Below are 25,780 nucleotides of genomic sequence, written 5' to 3' on the forward strand. Positions count from 1 at the left end.
CCTCTACAGACAGACAGATACAGACATATAGTAAGCCTATGTTCAGTTCTGTTCAGTTTTGTATTTTCGGATATTGGACACATAAACACACAACATAAATAGTGAAGTACGTTTCATTAAGCGCCAATGTTTTACAATGATTGTCCAAGTGTCTGAAAAAAGGGCTAGGGAGAAGCACTAAGCTTGTCGGACCCTACATTTCCTTTTGAAAATGCACGCCTCATGGCGCATCTGTTTACCTACATACACACATACATTCCACATATATACATACTCCTATACACTGCAATATAATAATCCAGACAATATTGAGTTGTTTTTTTTTCGGATCTGGAAAACCGCCGGTACGGACAAATTCCAAATTGGCACAAACCAAACCATCCTATGGTCATCGGCAACTCACACGTCACTATAGGTTTGAAGTCAATCGGTCAAACAGTGCACACACACACACACACACACACACACACACACACACACACACACACACACACACACACACACACACACACACACACACACACACACACACACACACACACACACACACACACACACACACACACACACAATTTAGTGTATAAATGGTCCATTTGGTAATGGAACCAAATGGACTCGGGTCCATTTGGTTCCATTACGGGTCCATTTGTATGGACTACTGTATGGTCCTCCATTAGAGGTTTGTCTTTACATTACATTACATTACAGTCATTTAGCAGACGCTTTTATCCAAAGCGACTTACAATAAGTGTATTCAACATAGGTAGGGAACGAAAACTACTAATCACCAGAAGTTTTAAGTACATTTCCTGCAAAAACAAGCAACCAAGAGTATACCTAGCGCTAAGGTAAAAGTGCAATATATCAGCTACCTACTTTCTTAAACAGATGAGACAAAAATGGCAAAATCAAATGAGCACGAGCTAAAACAAATAAGTGTATTGACTAAACAAGATCCAATAAAACAATACAAAAATAAAACAAGAGTTCGTACAACTAGTTAACAACAAGTAGGCCAGGCAAACCTCTCCCCACCATCAGACAGTAAACTAAACCAGTAGTTCTCAACCTTTTCCATGTCAAGGACCCTCAAATTGATATATATTTGGCCACGGACCCCTTTCTCAAAATGTTTTGTGCCAGGGACCCCCAGACGAGAAGATGTATGTAAAGAAAATTATTCAACAAAAGTAGCAGATGTACAAGCTCCCAGCGCGGCATGAAGTGACACGCTGTGAGCTTGTATATCCGCAATTTTTTTATAGCCAACATATAAAATATGGATAAAGTGTTTAAAATGATTGTGATGTAATAACAAATTTTGCTGGGGACCCCCTGGAACCTCCCCAAGGTCCCCGGACCCCACTTTGAGAAACAATGAACTAAACTACACAGCCAGAGCTCTCCGTTTCATTTTGAGTTACTGTACGGTAAAAAATGTAAACAATGTAAAGGCTCTATTAAATATGTCAGACACTTGCACAGGAAACTGGGTTCAAATCCGGGATAGAAGAGGAAAGTTACAGAGTGCAGCTTTAATGTTACATTATCATTAAAATCATAGCGTTTTGCCAATTATTTTGGGGCCCTCGTGCAATATCCTAAGGAATGGCTGTCCTAGACTTTTCTCCCAAGCTGTGGAGTGGAATGACCTCTTTACCCCTCCCCCTCAGTCAGGGGACTGCAGACTCACACAACATTGTCCACCAGGCATATTATCATGCCCTTTAACCCATTAAGACCTGGCTGAGGCCGATCAAATGCCTTCTAAACCAGTGGTTTTCAAACCTTTTCGTGCCAAGGACCCCCAAATTGATATGTATTTGGCCGCGCCCCCCCCCCCCCCCCCCCCCCCCCCCGTCTGAATTTTTGGGGTGCCAGGGAGACCCCCGGAAGAGAAGATTTAATGTTAAAAAATTCAAACATTTTCGAGATTTTTAAAAAACATATAGAAAATAGCAGATGTACGAGCTTGTACATCTGCTATTTTCGAGAACCACTGTTCAAAACCACCATTCTAAATCCTAAGAGTTTTCTGAAAAACATATGTTGCTATTATATAAATATGTATATAAATATATATATATATATATATATATATATAATCTAAAATGACACAGATGCTTTCCCGGCTTTAATGGGTTTTTAACTTCCTCATCAATTTCAAGGACTGCCTTTTATTTCCCCTACGTAACATTTCAAAATTCATCCCGTCTCAAAAAAAGATGCAGAAAAATGTGCTCATGCATTTGTTTACTTCCTCCCAAGTCTGGCAAAAATAAGGAAACTTTCCTTTCTTTTTTGCAGAGCTCGGAATCTGTTCTTGAGAGATGACTTCCTCCCAGACTGCATTATTATTGCAACTTGTTATTATCAGGCTGGAGCCAACAAGTCTAAAAGATGCTGCAGTTGGTGCAGAATGCTGCTGCTGCTACGTGTACCGACAAGAACTACTAAAAGCAGTCTGCAAATCTACTAAAATGCTCTGCATTTCTCGTAGCAACTTCATCCAAAGTGTTTTACAATGTGCATCACATTCACACATTCACTCACTCTGACGGCGGAGGAAACCATGAGAGGCACCAACCTGCTCAGTGGTGTAAATTAACTAAGTACATTTACTCAAGTACTGTACTTAAGTACAAGGGTTGAAGTATTTTTACTTTACTGGAGTATCTCCAATTTTCTGTACTTTTACTTCTACTCCACTACTTCTCAGAGAAAAATATTATACTTTTCACTCACCTACAATTATTTGAAAACTTTAGTTACTAGTTACTTTGTAGATTTTGATTATTATTACAAAACATACATCAACCACTTTAGCTCTGTATACATTTCGGCCATTTGAAAATATCCGATCTACAAGCTCACAATATTCTGAGCTTGTAGATCTGCTATTTTCATTATTTTCATACAGTTAAATTGACATAGTTTTTACATTATAAATCGCGGTCCAAGTGATAGAAATGCCATTAAATGGGGGTCTGTAGCCCTAATGTATGTCAAACTGGAGGTCATTGAAATTAAAATGGTTGAGAATCACTGCTAGAGCCGTAAAAAATCTTCTCTTATGGGGGTCCCTGGCATATCTTTTGAAATGGGGGTCCGCGGGCTAATAAGTGTAAATTTGGGGGTCCTTGACATGAAAAAGTTTGAGAACCCCTGCTGCAGGAGACACGCTGCCTAAACTAAACTAAACTGTCACATCCCTCCACAGTGGGAATGACATCATGTCATAAGAACGATTGGCTGGCATCATAAATACTGAGATAAAACCGATTGACTGACATCGTAAACACTGAGATGAAACAATCTAACAGATTTCCCCTCCAGTAAGTAATGATGACATCATCAGCAGTACCCGGCTCTCTCTCTCACTTCCCTGCACTGATGACATCACTGTGATGACATCACTGTGATGACATGACATCACCACCATGTATAGGAAATGTCACATTATTACAGAGATACATTCAACATTAGGTTATCTGATCAAGCCAGGGGCAGTGCGTGTGTGTGTGTGTGTGTGTGTGTGTGTGTGTGTGTGTGTGTGTGTGTGTGTGTGTGTGTGTGTGTGTGTGTGTGTGTGTGTGTGTGTGTGTGTGTGAAGAAAGACCTTCACTGTGGCAAACACTCAACAGCTGTCCTCAGCTGTGAAAACACACAAGTGTGTGCGCACGCACACACACAAACTAGGGGTATATCAGTGACTAAATTCTTTGATAGCACCCTGGACAGCTTCATGTCACACATTCATGGATGGGTGTCACACACACATGATGTGTCTTGACACACACACACACACACACACACACACACACACACACACACACACACACACACACACACACACACACACACACACACACACACACACACACACACACACACACACACGGCTTGTTGTCTACTTGGCTGCTCAGTAACACTGCAACATTTATCTCAGACCAACAATGCTGAAAAATAACAGATCTACAAGCCATTAGATCTCAGTTGTTTTGGGCAAGAATAAGCAACTCTAAAATAGGATTAAACGTGGGCAACCACCCACAGGGCTGGGAATTTGGAGGATGTAGAGATTAACAGATTACATTCTTATTACATTCCAGCACGTTTCCCTGTTGCACTTTATATGACTTTGGAATGTCGACACAATTAATATAATAATAATAATAATAATAATAATAATAATAATAATAATAATTAATAGTCATACTACTACTACTACTACTACTACTAATAATAATAATAATAATAATAATAATAGCTAAGAAAGAAAGAAAGAAAAATGGGTCGTACATTAGCTATTTTGGCTGTTTTGTGGTCAAATATAATAACTCACAGGGCAAACAGCAGGCTATGATCATCATCACAATATAGATTATATTGATATATAAATATTGACAACCCGAGATGTTCCAGCCAAAGCTGTGTGGAGACAGATGGGGATGCATAATAAACACTGGTGGAAAGTAACTAAGTACATGTACTGTACTTAAGTACAATGTTGAGGTATTTTTACTTTGCTGGAGTATTTCCAATTTTCGATACTTTTACTTCTACTCCACTACATCTCGGAGGCAAATGTTGTACTGTTTATTCCACTACAATTATTTGAGTTACTAGTTACTTTGTAGATGTTGATTATTATTAAAAAAGATACAGTAACCACTTCAGCCTTTATATACATTTCGGCCATATGGTTTATTTTCAAAAATGTCTGGAGTATTTCCAATTGTCTATACTTTTACTTCTATCCACATCCCAGAGGCAAATATTGTACTTTTACTCCACTACTACAATTATTTGAAAACATTAGTTACTAGTTATATTGCAGATATAAATTACATTATTTTACTCAAGCACATTTTTTTGAATTCCATACTTTTTAACAGTGTGTTTCTACATTGCAGTATCAGTATTGATACTTTTACTTAAATAAAACATGTGAATACTTTTTCCACCACTGGCGTTAGCCAGTGGTGGAAAAAAGTATTGAAATGTTTTATTTAAGTAATAATAATGTTTTATTTAAGTTAATAAAATATTCAATCAATCAATCAATAGTTGTAATAAAACTCACCATTGCTGTTGCTGCAGGTTCCTGGACGAAGAAGAAGAAGAAGTTGCAGCGAGAAGAACAGAGAGCAAACAGCAGCAAATGCTCTCATTGTGTCATTATTATTAGTATTATTATGACTATTATTACACAATACAACGTCTTTCACACTTTATATTCCATGTGAATCCAATCCTGGAGTTTCTCCAGTCCTCCAATCTGGAGGAAGAACAACATTAATCCAACAAACAAACACAAGAACAGAACAATAAATCCCTCAGTAGGAGAAGAGAAGCATCCATTGAAGCTTGTTTGTTCTGGTGAAGAACAAACAAACAGTCACAGCAAAGTGGAGTAAAAGAAACAACGCGTTAACCGGGCCAGTTAAACCATTTCAAAAAACGTCTCTTTGTTTGGTTAGAATAAGGTTTAATAACGGTGTGAAGCCGGTGTTCCTAAAGCAGTGGATGTGGTGTTTGGTAATAATAATGTGATAGTTTGTTTTGTTGTGCGGGTCGCAGCGGAGGAGCGGAGCTCTGTGTGTGTTGTCGTGAGTGAGTGGAGGAATGTGGGAGAAAGTTGGCTCGAGCTTAGTCGTGGTTCACATGACGCTCGTCTGTCACGAGCGTCATGGCGCTACTAGTTCTTGTTTTTTTGAAAGCTTTAATTTTACAACCCTTGCATCTACATAAACGTTCAGATTTCAAATATAAAGTGCTTTCCACCCGGCCACGGATGTAACAAGTTAAATCGCATGGGTCTAAGTACCTGTATATTCCGTATTGTTCAATAAAAAAGCATTTGAATCAAATTGGCGGCCATTCTTTTTTTTTAAATCATGTATCAGAGCGGCGCAATACACCTTCAAACCAATAGGGGCGCGTAGTTAAAACCATATATAGAAAATTCGAAGAAAATGGTCGGCAATCGGATTAAAAAGCTTTTTATTGAACAATACAGAAGATAAAGGTACTTAGCTTTATGCGCTTTAACGTGTTACATCCGTGGCCGAGGGGTCAGCACTTTATATTTGAAATTTGAAAGTTTATGTAGATGTACTGAGTGTAAATGTAAAATTCCCAAAGCACAGGAACAAGTAGCGTCATGACTGTCTGTCATGGTATGACACTCGTGTTTCAGGGCTAGCTCAGGCTGGTCAGTCCTGCAGAGCTTATTGTAGTGAAACCGCGCCACCTAGTGGCCGGGAAAAGGCAGTATTTTGTCAGATAGAATGATCTGATTTTAAATCAGTTCATCCAGTGGTGGTTCATTCAGAAGATTCAGAACCACTGGTTCTCAAACCTTTTTCATGTCCAGGACCCCCAAAATGACTATATATTTGTCCACGCACCCCTAGCCCTGGTCCAGAGCGTTAGTGAGTTCTCTCTAAAGCTCTGGACCAGGGCTAACGCACCCCCCATTTGAAAATGTTTTGTGCCAGGGCCCCACAGAAGAGAAGATTTGTGTTTAAAAAGAAAAATCAAAATGATTCAACATTTTGAGAACCAATGAGTAAATCAACATATTAATAACATAATGTTATTAATAATATTTTACTTTCAAGAACCCCCAGTTGAATATGCATTAGGCTACCGACCCCCTTAACTCTGGGAGTGTACAAATGGAACCAAATGGACCCGTAAGGGGTCCTGGTAGAAAACCAACAGTACTAGAGGTCCTGGTAGGATATAAAACCATCAGTACTAGAGGTCCTGGTAGGACAGAAAACCAGCAGTACTAGAGGTCCTGGTAGGACAGAAAACCAGCAGCACTAGAGGTCCTGGTAGGATAGAAAACCAGCAGCACTAGAGGTCCTGGTAGGATAGAAAACCAGCAGTACTAGAGGTCCTGGTAGGACAGAAAACCAGCAGTACTAGAGGTCCTGGTAGGACAGAAAACCAGCAATACTAGAGGTCCTGGTAGGATATAAAACCAGCAGTACTAGAGGTCCTGGTAGGATATAAAACCAACAGTACTAATTACTATAGGTCCTGGTAGGATATAAAACCAACAGTACTAATTACTATAGGTCCTGGTAGGATATAAAACCAACAGTACTAGAGGTCCTGGTAGGACAGAAAATCAACAGTAGAGGTCTTGGTATGTACTGTAAACATCCATGTTATCATTGCTCCAAAGTGCAGAGAAAACTCAATAAAAAAGATCTCAAAATTAAATACCGTATGTCAATAATAAATTAAAACTATAGATTTGTGATCTTTGGCTTCGTGGTTAGATTTAGAAGCCTGTTCGATCACATAAAGATCACAGGTTCGAGCCCCACTGCAGCCAGTGTGTGTGACCAGACGCGTTCGTCTCTGGATGAATGAGTGAAATGAAAATATGAATGTATTAATGTATCTTTATTGGTAGATCAGTGAGGTGACGTCTGACAACAACACAATATGAACCATGAAGCTGCTCAGGCAAAGGAGTGTGTTTTTAAACGTCACAGGTCATGACTAGGGGTTTGTTAGACCATTGGTTCTCAAAGTGGGGTCCCCAGGGGTCCTTGAGGGGGGGGGGGGGGTAACCAGGGGGTCCCCAGCGAAATGTGTTAATAAAGCATCACAATCATTTTAACTCCTTTATCCATATATTTCATACTTTGGCTATTCAAAAATAGCAGATATACAAGCTCATAGCACGGCACCGAGTGCCACGCTATGAGCTTGTAGATCTGCTATTTTTGAAAAATCGTGAACATTTTGTGCACATCTTTGAAGAAATATTTTTTTTAAAGCCAACAGTTGTAACTCAAATCTTTGCTTCTGGGGGTCCCTGGAACAAAACATTTTGAGATGGGGGTTCGTGGCTAAATACAAACTAATTTTGGGGGTCCTTGACATGAAAAAGTTTGAGAACCACTGGTTTAGACATCAAAGTCAAACCAAACGATAAACAGTTAACCACTATGTACCATGTACCTTGTCGCACGACGAATAGCGGAAAATATCCGTTGTGAGCTTGTAGATTGGCTATTTCTGAACATTTTTAAATGTTTCGCTTTTGAAAAATATTGAAATGTTTTGCCTTACATAACGACATGCCCAAAATAGGGACATCATGTTGAAAATGGTTAACAGGCGTTTGACCCCGCAGGACAGAGCCAGGGATGCACAGACTCATAAATACATCAAAATCACAAAATGGACTCATACGTTATACAATTTCCATACATTCCATACTGCAATGTGCTCTTTATAGAATGAATCTTGCTGAACAAAGCCTTGTGTTGCTGCACAATCATGCATGCTTAGAATTAAAAGTTATTTTGTTAATTTTTATTAAACCTGAGCAAATTCTACACACCATTAACATCCCATCTGCCAGAGCAAACATTACATCAGTCATAACATTTGACAGAACTTACGGAATTCCGAACATGAATGTATGACGCAGGTAAAGAATAATATAAACGTCATTAAATAAAAAAACTAATGTTATTGTGAGTTTTTACGTTCGCTCAAAACACAAGCACCATTTCTCCCGACATATGCGGATGCAGCTGTTAAAATAAATATAGTAAACTGTACACATGCTGAAATGGGAATTGATCAATGAAGCTGATCGATCAATCAATCATTTGATCTGTAGGGGAAGGAACCTTAGCGTGAAAGAACACCGACAGCCTCAAACATCAACATACTACATCAACAAAAGATTTAGATAATTTATTAAAATATTTAAAATTAAATAAGGTTGTGTGATACAGTGATCATTTCATCCAGGACAGGAGATGGTTTGAACCTTAGAACGCTGCTATCCTGTAAATCAGTGGTTCTCAAACATTTCATGTCATTTGGCCACGGACCGCCATCAGAAAATATGTTGTGCCAGGGACCCCCGCCACACAAGATCTGTTGTTAAAAGGTTTGTAAAAATATTCCACATTTGTCGAATGATTCGAAGATGATTTGAAGGTTAAAGTGGTTAAACTGACTGTGATGACGCCATATTATCACATTTAGCTGGGGGGACCCCCTGGATTGGAACCCCCCTCCTCAAGGACCCCTGGGGGTCCCCAGACCCCACTTTGAGAACCACTGCTTTAAGGGAAAACGTCACAGGCTCAATCCCCTCGACTACAACCACCCATGTCCACCATGAACCAACCCATTTGTCCTGTTCAATGCCTCGCTGCATTCCACGTCCGTCTGGATCAGTCTAAACTGAAGCTTCATTTATACCGTAAGTGACCAGTATAATTCAGACATTCTCTCAGTATTCGGGAGCAGAAGGATTCCAAAGGAATTTAAAGATAACATGCCATGCTGATGCTCCACCAAAAACATACGTTTCTCAACCCGAGGTTTCTGACCAGAAAGTGGGTCTTGAAATGTTCTGACATGGTCAGCGACAAATAGCAGCTTTACTAATGCTTAACTATTACTTAAAGACCAGCTGAAATGGCTCTTCATCACCATATCGCAACGTATTTCTTAGTGACAAAAGGGTCCGGGTGAATCTTAGCCAATGACAACGATGGGGGCGGGGTTAAACCAGCTGAGTTTTACAGGCACTGGTCACCATATTATTAGTTGAAAATTGGTTACAACTGTACCTGCTGATGTAATCATGCATTACGTTTTGCATTCGTTAGTAATTAAGATTGGCCTTTTAATATAAAACCATTCCAAAAAAAAAAATACAAATTTGACATCTATTGTTAACCATCTCCCCATTATGACCACAGTTTCTTTATTCATTTTAGCTGGTCTTCAATACCGTATACCGGGTCCTTTCGTTGAGCTGTTTTTGACCATCAGGTACATTGTTATGAAGACACACTGTACAGGTACAGTCTGTGACTGCCTGCCTCTCTCAGCGGTTTGAATCTGGAACATATCAATCAATCTCTCTTTCTCATAGCCAGGAAGGTTTGGCCACATTTGACATTTACACAGAGCCTCTCTCATAAAGATACAATTCACATCAAAACACGTCAATGAGAAGGTAGTTATTAAGTCAAGCATCTGTGTGAATGCGATCATCTCAGTGTAACCCCCCCCCCCCGCCCCCCCCCCTCCAACCTTAAGATGGCATGTGATAGATCCTCTCTCTTTCTGTTGTTCTGGAAAGCACTTAAGTGATGCTGAAAGAAGAAGAATTGTATAAATAATAAAATTGAAATGTTTTGAATGCAGTGTTTGAATACAGACGACCCTGTACTTCCTCGTTTCTTCAGCCTGCTCAGCAGCAGGGTAATCTAATGAGCCAGAGCGAACCGGCCTTGGAATGGAAAGTTTGCAGGTTCAATCCCGGTTCGCGAGGCATTGATTCATTGGACCCAGGACTCGGCCCTGTGTATGTTCTCTTACTAGGAGAGTCTGATTAATGTCCAACTGAACTGTCTGGCGTCTTTTTTATTGTGGTTATTGTTTGTTATTATAGTGCTGCATGTTGTTAGGGAGCCATCATCATCATCATCATCATCACCACCTCTCAGGCTTTTCACTTGCAGATCAGCATCCTGCCCCCAGGGGGCAAGTTTTTTTGTTGTGCTGTTTACTTCAGGCAAACTTCTTCTTGGTGGCGGTGAATCGCTCCATATACTGAGAAGAGGAAGAGAAAAAATAGTTAGAGATTCTTTCTAGGCCAGTGTCAATGGTCAATGCAATTTTTCTATTGACACGATCTGCATAGGTGCCGCACTGTAGTAGCTACAACATTTTTCAGTCCCGAGGAATATTTTATTTTCTGGCCAAAAAGTGTATTTTTAAGACGGAAGGTGGGGGCGCTGAGAGTCTTCCCACCAAGGAGAGTAGGCTTTTAACACATTAAAACAGTCAGTTTGTTTTGTGAGTATAGCGAAAGTGTATTCTTTATTTTCTACCTAAGTCGAGAGACTGGGCTAGTAGGGGAATAGAGAAAAAAAGCCCAAAGAGTCACCTAGCGTTAAGGAGAACTCCTTAAGGCTATGGACCAGAGCTAAAAGGTCTGTAACTCTGAGAGCGTAGAAATGGAAACAAATGGAGGCCCTGAAATTAAAAGGGTTTCAGGAGCTGGGAGGCACACTGGAGCCAGAGGTTTGGTGGAAAGCACTGAAGTCAAAGACAGCTGGGTGGACAAGCTAATGATATCATTGTTGTCGGGGCAGAAACCTCTTATCTCCATATTCTAACTTCTCGTGTTTGTTTAGTAAATTAACGCCCTACTTGATCATACTACAGCGTCACACAAGTAGCAGATCTACAAGCTCGGTTTTGAGCTTGTGGATCTGCTATTTTTTAATTTGAATCCTGAAAAGTAACAGTTTTGGACATATGAGGATTCCGCCCGGAGGTTGTTTACTTTAACCAGGGTCCCCACACATTTTTAGCAATGAATTTCCAAAACTTTTCCAAAACTTTTCCAGAATATTTAGCCCAATTTCCAGGCCTATATAACAATCATTCGGCGCAATAATGTGTCTCTTACTCCTATGTAGAATGCCCAAAGATTGGCAGTGTAGCAAAAATAAAGTTTGAGACATACATTAGGCTGCCGTCACACAGCCCGTTCGGCGAAAAACTACTTATGTTACATATTTCGTGTAATATTATTCATGTTTATGAAAATGTTTTGTTTTAACAAAATCAATAGCCAAAAACAATGTATAGCCAAATATTTTTCCAGGACCCTTGATAAATTCCAGGACCTTTGATGATGTTTGATCAATTTCAAACCTTTTCCAGTACTGGATTTTTTTAAATTTTATTTCAAAATATTTCCAGGAATTTCATGACCGTGGGGACCCTGTTTAACGTGCACACTGTCATTTCATTGCAGTATCTAAAGAGCACATCAAGGTTTATGAGCGACTGGGGCAATGTGTGGGGCTGTCATCGTGAGACTTAATTATTGACAGCCTGTCAATAGACCAATTATTTGTTTACTAACATTGAGACTGGACGCACAGGTGATTGTTTCACGCAATCAATTCCCAACCTGTTGTTTTGGGGTTCGCTGGTTTCAGCACACCCCAACACCCTCTTGTGTGTTGGCTAGTGAGGCGCATCCTAGCGAGACCTGATGATAGAATGGGTTTCATTGCGTGCATACTGGTTGCACGCGTCGCATACTGGTTCTTATCAGTGCGACGTCGTCTGTTAAGGGGTCTATAACTAAGCAACTAATAAGCCTCGCTGTTATCCCTCTGCTTCCCTGTTCCAGTAGTGCAACCAGTGACGGAGAGTTCACAGGTTCAATCCCCGCCCGGCGTGCATACCCTGGTTGCGAGTCACTGATTGGACCCAGGACTTGGCGAGTGTGTTCTCTTATTAGGAGTCAGATTATGAACGAGAGAGAGAGACAGAGCGACAGAGAGAGACAGACAGATTATGAACGAGAGAGAGAGACAGAGAGACAGAGACAGATTATGAACGAGAGAGACAGACAGATTATGAACGAGAGAGAGAGACAGAGAGACAGAGCGACAGAGAGAGAGAGAGAGAGAGACAGACAGAGAGAGAGAGATATTGTCTCTGTCGGTTGGAAACCTCAAGTGTCCAACACCGTTTCTCTTCAGGATTCAAATTCAAAAGCATCAAAGTAGCAGATCTACAAGCTCAAAACGCAGAGCGAACGAGCTTGCGGATCTGCCACTTTTGATGCTTTTGTGCGACACTGTAGTATGATCGAGTAGGGCGTTCATTTGCGAGATTAATTAAAGAGGTTTCTGCCCGACAGTGACGATACATAAGTGTGTCCAACACGCTTGCTTTCAATGAGGACAGATCTATGGCTGTATTCATCCCTGCTCTGTGACACAGCCCACTAGTGGCCACACTGCTTGTTGCACAACAACTACGGAAGCTGGGAAGCCAAGTCAACATTACCAGCAACTATTTAAAAAAATGAAGAAAAAAAAACAATTATTAGTAGTAGTGTAGTCGTTGATCTAAATGTAGTACTAGTACTCAGTACTACTATATGTATGAGTCTATATTTGACCTGAAGAGTTGACAGATTATGACGAAGGGGGTCTTAGCTAAACCACCCGAGCCTCAACTTTCACCAACTGATCCCTCTAATTGGAGAGAGAAAAGCCTGAGCGAGAGAATGGCACAAAATCCCATTATTGCCGAGAGCTTAGCTAACTTGGCTAGTCGCTAGTTCTCCCAGTGCGGCCGGCCGGCTGGCCGGCCCCACACACACACACACACACACACACACACACACACACACACACACACACACACACACACACACACACACACACACACACACACACACACACACACACACACACACACACACACACATCCTTCAATACACAACAACAACCTCAGTCATATGACGGTGTTTAATTATTGTGGATTATGAATGTGTGTGTGTGTGTGTGTGTGTGTGTGTGTGTGTGTGTGTGTGTGTGTGTGTGTGTGTGTGTGTGTGTGTGTGTGTGTGTGTGTGTGTGTAAACACATTGGTTCTGTACTGTAAAGAGTGTGTCACTGTCCAATGAAAACATGACAGCTGTTTAGGCAACAGTGGGATTCTCTCTCTCTTCTTTTCCCATGTGCTAGTTCTATGTTACAGTGGTACCCAACCTTTTCCGGATCAGGGTCCACTTGAAAAGCGTTCGGGGTAGGGATGCAAATTATCGATGAATTCATTAATTGATAGTTGATAACCTTATCGATCGATTAATTGATGAGTGGTGTTTTTTAGGAACAAAACCGAAAATGAGTGCAGAAACATAATTGCCTTGAGGTATATATCACACACACACACACACACACACACACACACACACACACACACACACACACACACACACACACACACACACACACAAGACTGTATGACGGAAGCATTTGAAAATTGTGTGAGGCAACAGTCTGGCTCGCGAGACTACCCCACCCCCAACATCGCTGAAGAAGTGCCCTTGAGCAAGGCACTGAACTCCTAAACTGCTCAGTGGCCAACAGTATAAGACTGGTCGGCTCCCAGGTTTTAATGTGTGTGTGTGTGTGTGTGTGTGTGTGTGTGTGTGTGTGTGTGTGTGTGTGTGTGTGTGTGTGTGTGTGTGTGTGTGTCTGTGTGTGTGTCTGTGTGTCTGTGTGTCTGTCTGTGTAGCAGGGCGTTCCTGAAAAAGATAATTCATTCTCAGTGAACCTCCCCTGGATAAATAAAGGTTAAAAAAAAAAACCAAACCATAACAGCTGTCTAGGCAACAATGGGATTGTCTCTCTTTCTTCTGTTCCCAGCTGTGTGTGTGTGTGTGTGTGTGTGTGTGTGTGTGTGTGTGTGTGTGTGTGTGTGTGTGTGTGTGTGTGTGTGTGTGTATGCACATAGCACATGGACTGTGTACTTATCGTTACTGTCCGGCAGAAACCTCTTATCTCCATATTTTAACTAACTGTGTTTTTTTTCATAAATTAACGCCCTACTTGATAGCGTGTCGAGCTTGTAGATCTGCTACTTTTGTTACTTTTGAATTTGAATCCTGAAAAGTAACAGTTTTAGACATATGAGGTTTCCACCCGACAGAGATGTTACACCACCACACAACTTCATGGACCTGCGTTCCTGAATATTTTTCAAAACCCATATTATTTATGTGGTGAAAAGACTAAGCTAGCCATGCATGCTACACGGATGCTCATATCTGAACAAATGGACACGCTGCTGTGTTGACGCATGACAGTCACGTAACTTAAGACTATCCTAGATAGTTGCGTACGTGGTCTGCACTTTTTCTCTACACCAAATCTATTCCCCCGAAAATAGCCAAGATTTTCGGCAGTGGTGTCGTCTCGATCTTTTTTTCAGAGGGGCATCCTGTAATTATTCCCTCCCACACTCACGGCAAGCGCACTCACACATTCACGTGGTCACTGAATGAAATAACTTCTAGACTTCTACACAAATGTTCCCTGGGGTTTTATACCGTGTGCCAATATTGCACGTGACGTACGTGCAGTTTCTGTTCAATACTGATTTAAGCGTTCGATAAGTGGCTCAAAAGGTAGAGCAGGTCGTCCATTGATCCGTGGGTCGGCGGTTCGAATCCCGGCTCCTCCTGTCTACACGTCGAAGTGTCCTTGGGCAAGACATTGAACCCTACATTGCCTCCAATGTAGTCGGTCGGCGCTAGCTTGGCGCTAGCTTGCCACCATTGGCGTGAGAATGTGGGGAAAGTGAGGATGCTGGCGTGACTGTTTGCCGCTTCGCCTCCCAATGTATGAATGAATGAACCATTGTAAAAAGCACTTTGAGTAAGTGAGTACTTAGAACTCACTTACTCTATAAAAAAATGCAATTTATTATTATTATAAGTGAACATCTTGCTACCCCCAGCCCCTCCTCCTGCGTTCACAGAAACACTAGCTAGGACGGTTAGCCAACGTAATTTTTCACACAGAGCATACTACGTATATAGTGTGTATTCGTAGAACACACTACTGCTTTTCGCCGAACGTCCCCCCCCCCCAAGAATAGGGATGCTGGTACCTTGTCGTAGCCTTCCAGGTCCCTGATGTCCTTGACCTCAAACAGGTTCCCCTCCACCGACAGCAGGGACACCCCGGACTGGGTCAGGATGGACACGGGGATGGAGGACAGCTCCAGACAGTTCTCCTCCAGGCGGAGAACCTTCAACCTCGGACACTTGGACACCTCCTCAGACACCACGGAGATCTGACGGAGGAGAGGAGAGATCTCTTTAGAACAGTGGTTCTCAACCGGTGGTCCGGGGTAGTAGGGCGGGCCATACTCAGGTGCCAAAATGAATCTTAAGGAAATCCAAAAAAGAGGGGTGTCTATTTGATGTGTTTTTTGATGGAGAGTTCAAATATGACATTATTTTTTGGATAGGACAACTCTTACCTACATCATTTTGCATTTTTAAATCGCTAATTGTACCCGTTCTAACTCATTTATAAGATATTAAAATCCAAAGGAAATCCTAACATGTGGGGTGTCTAAATGATGTGTTTTTATATGGGGAATTCAAATGTGACATTCTTTTTTGGGTGGAATAACTCTAACCTACATAATTTTTTACTTCAAAATGGCTAATTTTGCCCTTTTTAACCTCTTTTTAGGATATTAAAAGACATAAGGGAAATCATTTATATTGACAAAGCCAAATCAAACTTACATATTTATTCACAATGGAAGTGCATGTATATCACTGGATACAATTATGAAGATCAATTATCACTTCCTGAACTTTGCTAGGTTGTACAAGTCCTGCTTTGACGCTTTGCCTTAGATATCAGTCTACTGCTGGTCTCCTGAGTCCTGATCCCTCCATCCCTCTTTTCCTGAGAGAAGTATGTAGAAGAAGCCTCAGTCACCATTTTGACAACCCTCTCAATGCTCTGAGTGTGGCAGGGCCAGTTGGGCACCTCCGTGGGGGTGACAATGAAGTTCTTCATCTCCGATGTGTTTAATATGCAGGTGAGAGGTGGCTCTGACACACCTTCTGACCAGCTAATCAATCCATCAATGCTGGAAGCATACTTGATCTCAGTTGTCCCTCTGGTTCTTACAAAGGAGTCCCCCAGCTGAGTGTCTGGGTCTCCTCTCCCCTGATGGCCAGGATTCTCTCCACCCGCTCAATCCTCTCCTTCTGATCCTTAGCGCTCAGCAGTGTTTGGAGGGTGGCTTCATTGTGGGCCTACCAAGCAGATCTTCTAACAGTTGGCATCACAATGTCCAGTACCTACTTCCTCTGGGACTTCAGGCAGTCCAGCTGAAACAGGATGTGCCTAGGCCCTTCAATCCAGGATTCCTTGACCTTCACATTGAACCAACATAGATAATACACTCCAATGATGTATTCCACAATGAACTGCAGATTTTTCTGATTCTTTCCTCTCAGTCCATGCTTTGATACCCAGAGCCTGAGAAGTCTGTTTGCTGTGGTGAGCCAGCGGCTGTGGTTTACTGGCCCAATATCCAACAGATCCAGCCTTGCAGGAACCACTCTGTCTCCGACTGCACAAACAATGTGATAGCTATAGTGTTGATCAGTCGAGAGATCTTGAATGACCTTGTAAGGCAGCTTGATCAGTGAAGGGCCATCAGAGATCCTGGTACATTTTGGATTGATATCCAACTCTGTAGCTGAATCAAGGAGCTTTAGTATTGGTCCAGATCATTTGTTGACAGAGTAGGACCTTCAAGTTCAACAATGAGCCAGCGGAGGGGCAGTTCACCAGTGTGTAGGTTGCACACCAACCAGACCAGGTTTCTGCCCATGTGCAGCTCCAGCTTTCACACCACTGTTGACATTTGTTGAGTCTCCTCCAATGGCCCACAAGGTCTTATGAAAACCTTTCTCTCTCAGCCAAGCAAAAAGGACCTTAGCAATCTGCACTGCATGTGACTCCTCTTTAGTTGCTCTTTCTGGGGTCAAATGGAACATATAGTTGCTGCCAGGCTCACTGACAACACTATGTTCTTCCCTCATCTTTGCAGGAAAATATTGGTCACTGCCCTCAGCTTCCATCATTACATTGGTCAGGTCAATCCGTCCATCAAGGAGGATGCAGGACTCACACGCCCCCCACCCCTCCTTTCTGCACTTCTCAAATGATTCCCCTAGCTCTCTTATCAACTTCTCCTGTGCTATCTTGACCTTGTTTTTATCAATCACTTTTCATAGGGTGTCTTCTGTGATGATTCAATCAGAGCCGCAGTTGCTATTGCTGCAGTTGGCCTTAGCGAATTAATCACAAATTAGTAAAACATTTACAATAATCAACTGCAAATGTATGTAGGTTAGGTTTATCAGAATTGAAACATTTCTTCAGATTTGTGTTTTACACTCAAACATCTGTCATTTGAACAGGAATTCTTTATAAAAGCCTCCCAACTTAAGTTCTTTCTTCCAGAAGAAAATCGCTAATTAATCAAAGAAATGGACAATAATCAATTGCAAATTGATGTAGGTTAGGTTTATCAAAATTGGACAATTTCTTCAGATTTGTGTTTTACATGCCAACATCTGTTATTTTGAACAGGAATTCTTTATAAAAGCCTCCCAAAATCATTTTTTTCTTCTAGAAGAAAATCGCAAATTAATCCAAAAATGTACAATAATCAACTGCAAATTGATGTAGGTTAGGTTTATCAAAATTGAAAAATTTCTTCAGATTTGTGTTCTACATGCCAAAATCCTTCATTTCAACACCCCTCTTTTTTGATTTTCAAAAAAAAAAAAGTATGGCCCGCCCTACCGGGGTAGCCTGGTAAACCCTCCCTCCAGAAATCTCATTTCCATTTGATTTCAGGAGTGAGTCTGGCCTGAACCGCCTTTCTGCAATATTCGCTGTGGCTGGAGTTGGGCGGGAGTAATACCGTTGACTGACAACCCCTTCAGCCAATGATCGTTTTTCCCCTTCAGCCAATTGCAGTGGATTTTTACCACCTCCGTCACTAATATGACGCAGCGGGACTTTTGAGATCGCCATGCCCAAAATAGGTTGCCTTATTGGGATACATGCGTGTCACAGCCCGCCCCTCCCGGTTCTCTGAATTTATATTTTTAAATAGGCTCTGTCATGATTAATTGACCACATATATGAAGTTAAACAACTAAATTCTATCCAAACGATATCTTAAAAGTAAATTCCGTGCCTCAAAAACGAAGTTTGAGACCGTTTTATAACCGAAAATAAGATGTGACGGCACTCGCACAACAAAAACAATGGCTGCCGTTCGTCTTTTTTCGCTGCAGTCAGGCTGCACTCGGCTTCATTCGGGCTCACTCGAACTCGCCACCTGATTGGCCAACTGTCGCTGTCAATCACAGAACGATGAGCGACGACGCTGATAGGCTCGTCAGTTCGGCGTACAGAGCGAATATTGCAGAAAGGCGGTTCAGCCCAGACTCACTCTGAAATCAAACGGAAATGAGATTTCTGGAGGGAGGGTTTACCAGGCTAGGTCCGGGGACCACCAGCGTCACAATCATTTTAACCACTTAGCTTTGGCTATTCAAAAATAGAAGATATACAAGCTCACACCGAGTGCTTGTAGATCGGCTATTTTCAGCATTCAACCAAGTGTAAAATCAGCCAGTACGACGCCATCAAGGCACTGCCAAAATCCATTTTAGTCGACTAAATCAACTGTAGATTTAGTCGACTATGATTTAAAACTGAAAAAAACTTTTGCTGTCAAAATCAACACTAGTTTTAAAATGAGGTTCTGTTACCTGGTTCTGGTTCAGGTTGATCTCTATGGTCTGCAGAGCCGACACCTCGGCGGGGACCACCTGGAGGTGGTTCCTGGACAGGTCCAGCAGGTCCAGCATCCGGAGGGTGCCCAGTCCGGAGGGGAAGTCTCTGAACTGGTTCCCCGACAGGCAGAGGGTCCTCAGGGCCTTGAGCTGGCCCATGGTGGAGGGCAGCTGGTGCAGCTGGTTCCCGTTCAGGCTGAGGGTCTCCAGCTTCTTCAGCTTACAGATCTCGCTGGGAATGCTGGCTGTGTGTCAGCAGCAGGCAATAAAAGGAAAGAAAATATGGGTTGATATCGTCGGGCAGAAACCTCCATATTTCTCCATATTTTAACATGTTTTTTTTTTCGTAAATTAATGCCCTGCTACTTGATCATACCACAGCGTCACACAAAAGCATAAAAAGTAGCAGATCTACAAGCTCAAAACGAGTCGCATTGCGCCGCGTTTTGAGCTTGTAGATCTGCTACTTTTGAATTTGAATCCTGAAAAGTAACTGTTTTGGACGTACTGCACAGTATGAGGTTTCCACCCGACAGAGACGCTATACAAGAATGTAGATTAAAAATGGAAAAAAAGTGTTTTCTTAATTTTTCCTGGGCCTTCGTTTTTTTTAAATCTATGCCCTGTTTTTTTTTACCTAATTTCACCCTTTAGTCTACCCTAGTTGGTTCCGATGTAATTGTTTGGTTGCCTATGCTGTTTTTATGCCATGCTTTTAAAGCCTGTAGCACTTCTGTAGAGATTTCACAAGAATGTTAAGTGCATTAATAAATAAAATGCATTATTATTAGGGGTTAATCGAACTATTCGACACACACACAAACACACACAAACACGCGCGCACACACACGCACACACGCCTGTCCTTACTGAGTTTATTGGAGTTGAGCGTGAGACTCTTCATGTGTGTGAAGTTGCCAACAGCAGGGGGCAGCATCTCTATCTTGTTAGCGGACAGGTCGACCGTCCGCAGGTTTCCGGTCAGTTTCTGCAGCTCCTCTGGGAACTGGAGGGAAAAAAAACATAGATATAGAAACCTAGACACCTCATTGGCCGCTGCAGTTCATTGGAGCGACGTGTATCGCGGCCGCCATATTAGAGGGGCCTGACTCTTAGCCAATCACAGCGCTGTCTTTTCCGGGACTTGTCAGAATCTAGTTGTATAAAGTATAACATTTATATACAACTACATTCTGCCAAGTCTCAGTAAAGACACGCTGTGATTGGCCAGTAGTCAGGAAGCCTGCCCCCTCTGACATGGCGGCCGCGATACAGACGCCCCAGAGTCGTAGGAGGCGTCTACCTTTATACGTCTATGGAAAAAACAAACACTATTCATCCTTTGACCCCAGCTCAGTATCCACACACAGGATTAGGATTGGGATCCAGAACCGGAGGAAATGGATCCAACATTGGAGGAACTGAAATCTTCAATATAAAATGAAAGTACTGACACATTTAGCATAAATGGGTGATCTACAAGCTTACAACACGTCACTTTGACGTGTTGTTATAAGCTTGTAGATTTGCTATTTTTGGAAAATGTTTGAACATTTTTCAACGTGGAAACGATTATGAAAAGTATGCAAAAGAATCGTGATTATCTCAAATAATTGCGATTAGACTGACTCTAATCACAATTATTTGAATAATCGTCATACTCGTCTAATAATTAGACGGTTATGTAATTGTGACAGGCCTAGTTCCATCACATCTGGAACCGTTTCCGGAACCGTGTTTTTAATCAAACTGTCAGAGCTGGTGTGTGGACTTCACGTCTGATATGCAAATTACAATACCAGTGGTTCTCAAGATTTTTAATTTCAAAGACCACCATAGCCCTGAGAGAGTGTACAAATGTACACTCAAGATATTCATTGTGATTTGGTATTAAAATAAAAAGTGACTTTCAGGCAGGGGCAGGAGGATTGCCGAAGGTGGGGGGGCAATGGTAGGGGGGGGGGGGGGGGGGGGGGGGGGGGGGGGGTTCCAGGGGGTCCCCAGCAAAATGTGTTAATATAGCATCACAATCATTTTAACCAGATTAACCTTTATACTTTGGCTATTCAAAAATAAGAAGTTCTGCAAATCTTTGAATATATATATATATTTAAAGCAAACATTTGTAACTCAAATCTTTGCTTCTGGGGTGGTCCCTGGAACAAAATATCATTTTGGGGGTCCTTGACATGAAAAGGTTGGAGAACCACTGTATTAGACAGTTGTTTATTGGGTGCATTTGAGGATGAACATGGATGGAAGGTGATGTTCCCTCAAGCCTCAGTTATACTTAAGTTGCGTGCCGGTGTCATGCTCTTTACAGCACGCAACACCAGTGTGCAACCAAGTATAAATCAGACTTTACCCCGTTATCTTTATTACCTAATCAGGACTACTGGTACTACTGCATTTATGGCAAGCAACACCGCTGTACTACGGATTATAAATGAGGCTTAACTGCAGCAGGGTGGGACACAGACTACTGTGTTTCATACCTCCAGCAGTCCTTTCCCTGCCAGCTGGAAGACCCCAGTCTTCTGTGACATCTCCAGGTGGGACTTGAGCTCAAAATCGATTATTTTTTCATTAAAATGATATAATAATTTTACATATTTTAAATGATAAGCGATTCAAATCAACTAGTTTAAATACTGCACCCCCTAAAAAGGCACAGTACATGTTTTGCAAAGACCTTTCTCACTCAGACATATACTGTACATGTTATTATATCATATTAATATACTGAATTAATTATAAACATCAATCATACATACTTTAATTGACACATTTGCCAAGATGACTTGACTATTTCCTTTTTTATTATAACGCGACTTAAGAGACAATGAATTTGAGGATGAACATGGTTGTGGAGGTGATGATGTTACACAACACTGTCTGTCTGGTAGTGCTGGTATGACTCAAGGGGCAAGGCTGAGATATTTACTATGAGGCCAACCCGGATGTTTAGTAAATGTCCAGCGAGAGGCGCTGTTTCACCCGTGCCGACCTGTGAGTTCAGAAAGAATTTATTTTAACGCAAGCCGATGGGTTTTTACCAACTTTCAGACTCGATTTTCTTACTGTAATAAAAATTGTCATAAATTCTGTATGCTTCCAGTCGCTAGTTTAAAGTCTCCTTTCAATCATCAGGATATGCGTTTTGCTAAATTATGGTTCTATTTATTATAAAATTGACGATAAAGTAGGCTATTCTCTAGGAGGGGCGGGATGATTTGATTGACACGCTACACAACCAATAGCATTCATTCCCCGCCCCCCGCTCTTGATTGACAAGTTACCCAACCAATAATGGTCTGAACTCATTCTGACGCGTAGTGAAAGATGGCGGACATACAGTCTGCAGCAAAGGATTCATTTTCGGTCTGTAGAAAGCAGCGGAGGGGGTTTGTCCATCTCATTTATACAGTCTATGGTATGACTGCATTTTTGGCAAGCGACACACACACCAGCAGGGGGGGGGGGGGGGGGGGGGGCAGTTTCTAGAGATGTACCAATACCATTTTTTCCTTACCGATTCAGATACCCATAACTTGCGTATCGGTCGATACCGAGTACCGATCCGCTATGAGCTTGTATATCTGCTATTTTTGAATAGCCAAAGTATAAAATATGGATAAAGAGGTTAAAATGATTGTGACGCTTTATTAACTAATTTTGCTGGGGACCCCCTGGTATCCCCCCCCCCAAGGACCCCTGAGGGTACCCGGACCCCACTTTGAGAATCAATGGCATACTCGCCGATACCAGCATTTTAGGCAGTATATCGGCAGCTTTTCTGATATACTGGTATTGGGTATGGGACCACCTCTTAACAGTTTCATCATACCTCCATCAGTCCTTTGCCCGTCAGCTGGAAGACCCCAGTCTTCTGAGACGTCTCCAGGTGGGACTTGAGCGCGCTGTTTCCCATTGTAGGCTCCTAACCAAGACTATCCTCCACAAGAGAAACAACCAGTCCTAACACACACTAAACTAACCCCAGGAACCTCCCCACAACCCCAACAACGCTAAACTAATCCCAACTGAACTGACCCTAACCCCACAGGACACTTACTGACAATGAAACGTTACCAAACACAAGTTAAACTATAAAAATACGATACACTAAACTATAACTCTACAATACACCTTATACAACTGACCTAGAATCAGTTTATCGCCGGCTATCGACAGCCACCCTAGCTACTGCCAACAGTTTTATGTCTCTGAGATTGGATCAATAAAAGACCTTGTGATCTCATATAGAGTAGTAATAATCAATAATCATCAATCAGCTGTGTTGTTTCCTCTCCGATGGCCTGGTGGTTATGCTGGTGATCTATAAGAGAGAAGGGGGAGAGAATGACGGCTGAATTAGTTATGAGAATTAGAATGTAAGCGTTTATTATAGCTCACTCTTAGCTACACACTCTTATCCAGAGCGACTTAGACATAATTATGCAACATCAGGCAACTAGGCGTGAGCAAGATAGAGAGTCAATGGTCATGGAAGCAGTGGTGGAAAAAGTACTCAAATGTTTTACCTAAGTAAAACTATCAATACTGCAATGTAGAAATACTCTGTTAAGGCACGGCCACACCGCACTTTTATTTTACCTCTGGGACGGAATCTGCCAATGCTTTGTCAATGCAAATACGTGGATTCTTTGAAAAAAATCTGCAAGACCATGAATCCACCACTGCATGTAAGTCAGTGGTTCTCAACCTTTTCAGGCTGTGACCCCCCCAAAATAATCGTATTTGAACAGGGGACCCCCCACCCTGATAAGCACTTTAAGTGTAGGAGTTGAGGCATTACATTTAGTTTGATTCGTTCCACAGATAAATATTGTGAAAATAGCAGATCTACAAGCTCACAACTAAAAAAAAGTTTGCCTTATATTATTTGACAATTTGTCCAATGTTTGACCATTGTATGTATGACATTCTGCATAGTAGTGTATATTTGTATGTCTTCTTAAATGTCATCATGATTTGAGTGCACAGGGATCTCATTTTAAATAAGCCAAGTGCTTTTATGGGCGATCCAGTTTAGAGGACCTTGTATTGTGAATTGTACTTCCATGTACTGTTTCCATGTCTTTCTAAATAAAGTATTCAATCAATCAATCAAAACCAGTTTTTATAGTATAGTTTGTTGATTACTTTTGATGCAGTAATGGTCTTTTTCTTTTCTTTCTATTGAGGTATTAAAAAGGTCTTAGAAGTCCTTAAATTGTCACTTCACGTCATCCCCCCCCCCCTCCATCATGTGAGGACCACCTGGGTATCCTGACCCACAGGTTGAGAACCACTGATGTAGGTAGAGCCTGGCATCCAGTGTGTAAACAACATGCTATCTAAATAACATTCTGTGTATTTCGTTTAAAGTAACAGCACTTGTATTTAAATAACAGTATGTGAACAAGTAAAAACAGCATAACCTACATCAATATTGTAGAACTAAAAAATAAAACAATATTCGGACGATCAACAAAAACCACCAGCAGCAGCAGGGTGAGGTGATGGAGCAATGGCTAGAGAATCTAAAATATTTGATTTATTAATTATTTTAGTAAACAGCTAAACTAAAGTACTAAACACAGTATAGCCCTGAAACATGACTGTCATACCAAGCGTCATGTGAACCATGGCTAAACACAGTACAACACATTACACATAGACATAATAGATGACAGATAACAGAAAGCAATGAATTGTAAATACATTATAAATATTACTTATCAGCTATCTCCATTAAATACATGATGAATTATACATGCTGCTGTTTATAAACATTATGGGTGGGATCACTGAGACATTTAAACTAAAAGCATATACTACTAACTACAGCTACAATGTAACCAACTAAGAAGCATAGTACTAACTACAGCTACAATGTAACCAACGACACAGTCTTACTTACATTAAAACACTCGCTGGTCCTTTAAAACAGAAGAACTACTAAGAAGAAAAGCTGTTTATATAATGTTTAATAATAATGTGTTGTTTACACACAGCACTAATCCACCCACTGCTAAGAGCTGTTAGCAACATTAGCAACTATAGGGCGTCAGAGTTGCCAGATACTGCCAGGGAAACAAGCAACCAGCCAGGTCTATGAAAACAAGCCCAAATTCTGTAATTAAAAAAAATAAATAATTGTATGATATACTGTATTTAATAAATACCCTTTGTTTTGTGGTTTTCAAATATTTTTTTTTATAGATAATCAAATGGTCATTTATGGTCATGATTCACCAGGAGCATGGATAGCTTGGTTCCATAGACTTAAAATAATTAATAAACAAGCCCAAATAAGCAACTACACTTTAGAAACAAGCCCAAATAAGCAACTACACTTTAGAAACAAACAAGCCCAAATAAACAGCAACTAAATATTTACAAGCAACTTTACAGATAAACAAGCCCAAAGTAGCTTATAATGAGTGGACATGGCAACCCTGTAGGGAGGGAGAGGGGGGGGGCTGTTTTACAATTGGATCATAGGGTACTTTGTTTTGCCTTGAATGAATTCATGTG

At 41.3% G+C, this 25,780-nt stretch overlaps 2 protein-coding genes across 3 annotated transcripts in view; both read right to left on the minus strand.

Annotated features, from left to right (window-relative positions):
• The window catches only part of tyro3 (TYRO3 protein tyrosine kinase), a 40,234-nt gene extending 34,634 nt beyond the window's left edge, over window positions 1-5,600 (minus strand). Inside the window, exon 1 of the mRNA XM_084045468.1 lies at window positions 5,087-5,600. Within this exon, the coding sequence (XP_083901594.1) occupies window positions 5,087-5,174 (88 nt within the window). The 5' untranslated portion in view covers window positions 5,175-5,600. The remainder of the gene's footprint in view (window positions 1-5,086) is intronic.
• Window positions 5,601-7,836: 2,236 nt separating this feature from the next.
• Window positions 7,837-25,292, minus strand: lrrc57 (leucine rich repeat containing 57). Of its 2 annotated transcripts, none has more exons than XM_084044347.1 (6): window positions 25,164-25,292; window positions 23,085-23,576; window positions 20,108-20,243; window positions 19,214-19,482; window positions 15,499-15,684; window positions 7,837-10,617 (listed from the first exon to the last, which is right to left on the minus strand). In XM_084044347.1, the coding sequence occupies exons 2-6, from the start codon at window positions 23,166-23,168 to the stop codon at window positions 10,576-10,578; spliced, it is 717 nt and encodes a 238-aa protein (XP_083900473.1). In that variant the 5' UTR covers window positions 23,169-23,576; window positions 25,164-25,292; the 3' UTR covers window positions 7,837-10,575. The 2 variants fall into 2 exon arrangements, with proteins under 2 accessions (XP_083900473.1, XP_083900474.1); XM_084044348.1 differs by lacking the exon at window positions 25,164-25,292 and adding an exon at window positions 24,404-24,512.
• Between the last annotated feature and the right edge of the window lie 488 nt (window positions 25,293-25,780).

This window comes from Gymnoscopelus microlampas, assembly GCF_963454915.1.
Source record: "Gymnoscopelus microlampas genome assembly, chromosome: 20".
NCBI classification, from domain to species: domain Eukaryota; kingdom Metazoa; phylum Chordata; class Actinopteri; order Myctophiformes; family Myctophidae; genus Gymnoscopelus; species Gymnoscopelus microlampas.

What these genes read in the sequence shown, in the direction of transcription:
- lrrc57 (XM_084044347.1), bottom strand. Translation starts at nt 23,168, where the DNA reads ATGGGAAACAGCGCGCTCAAGTCCCACCTGGAGACGTCTCAGAAGACT. An exon ending in GCTCAACTCCAATAAACTCA is followed by an intron (nt 19,483 to 20,107) that starts GTAAGGACAGGC and finishes GCTGACACACAG; the next exon opens with CCAGCATTCCCAGCGAGATC. An exon ending in TCAACCTGAACCAGAACCAG is followed by an intron (nt 15,685 to 19,213) that starts GTAACAGAACCT and finishes CTCCTCCGTCAG; the next exon opens with ATCTCCGTGGTGTCTGAGGA.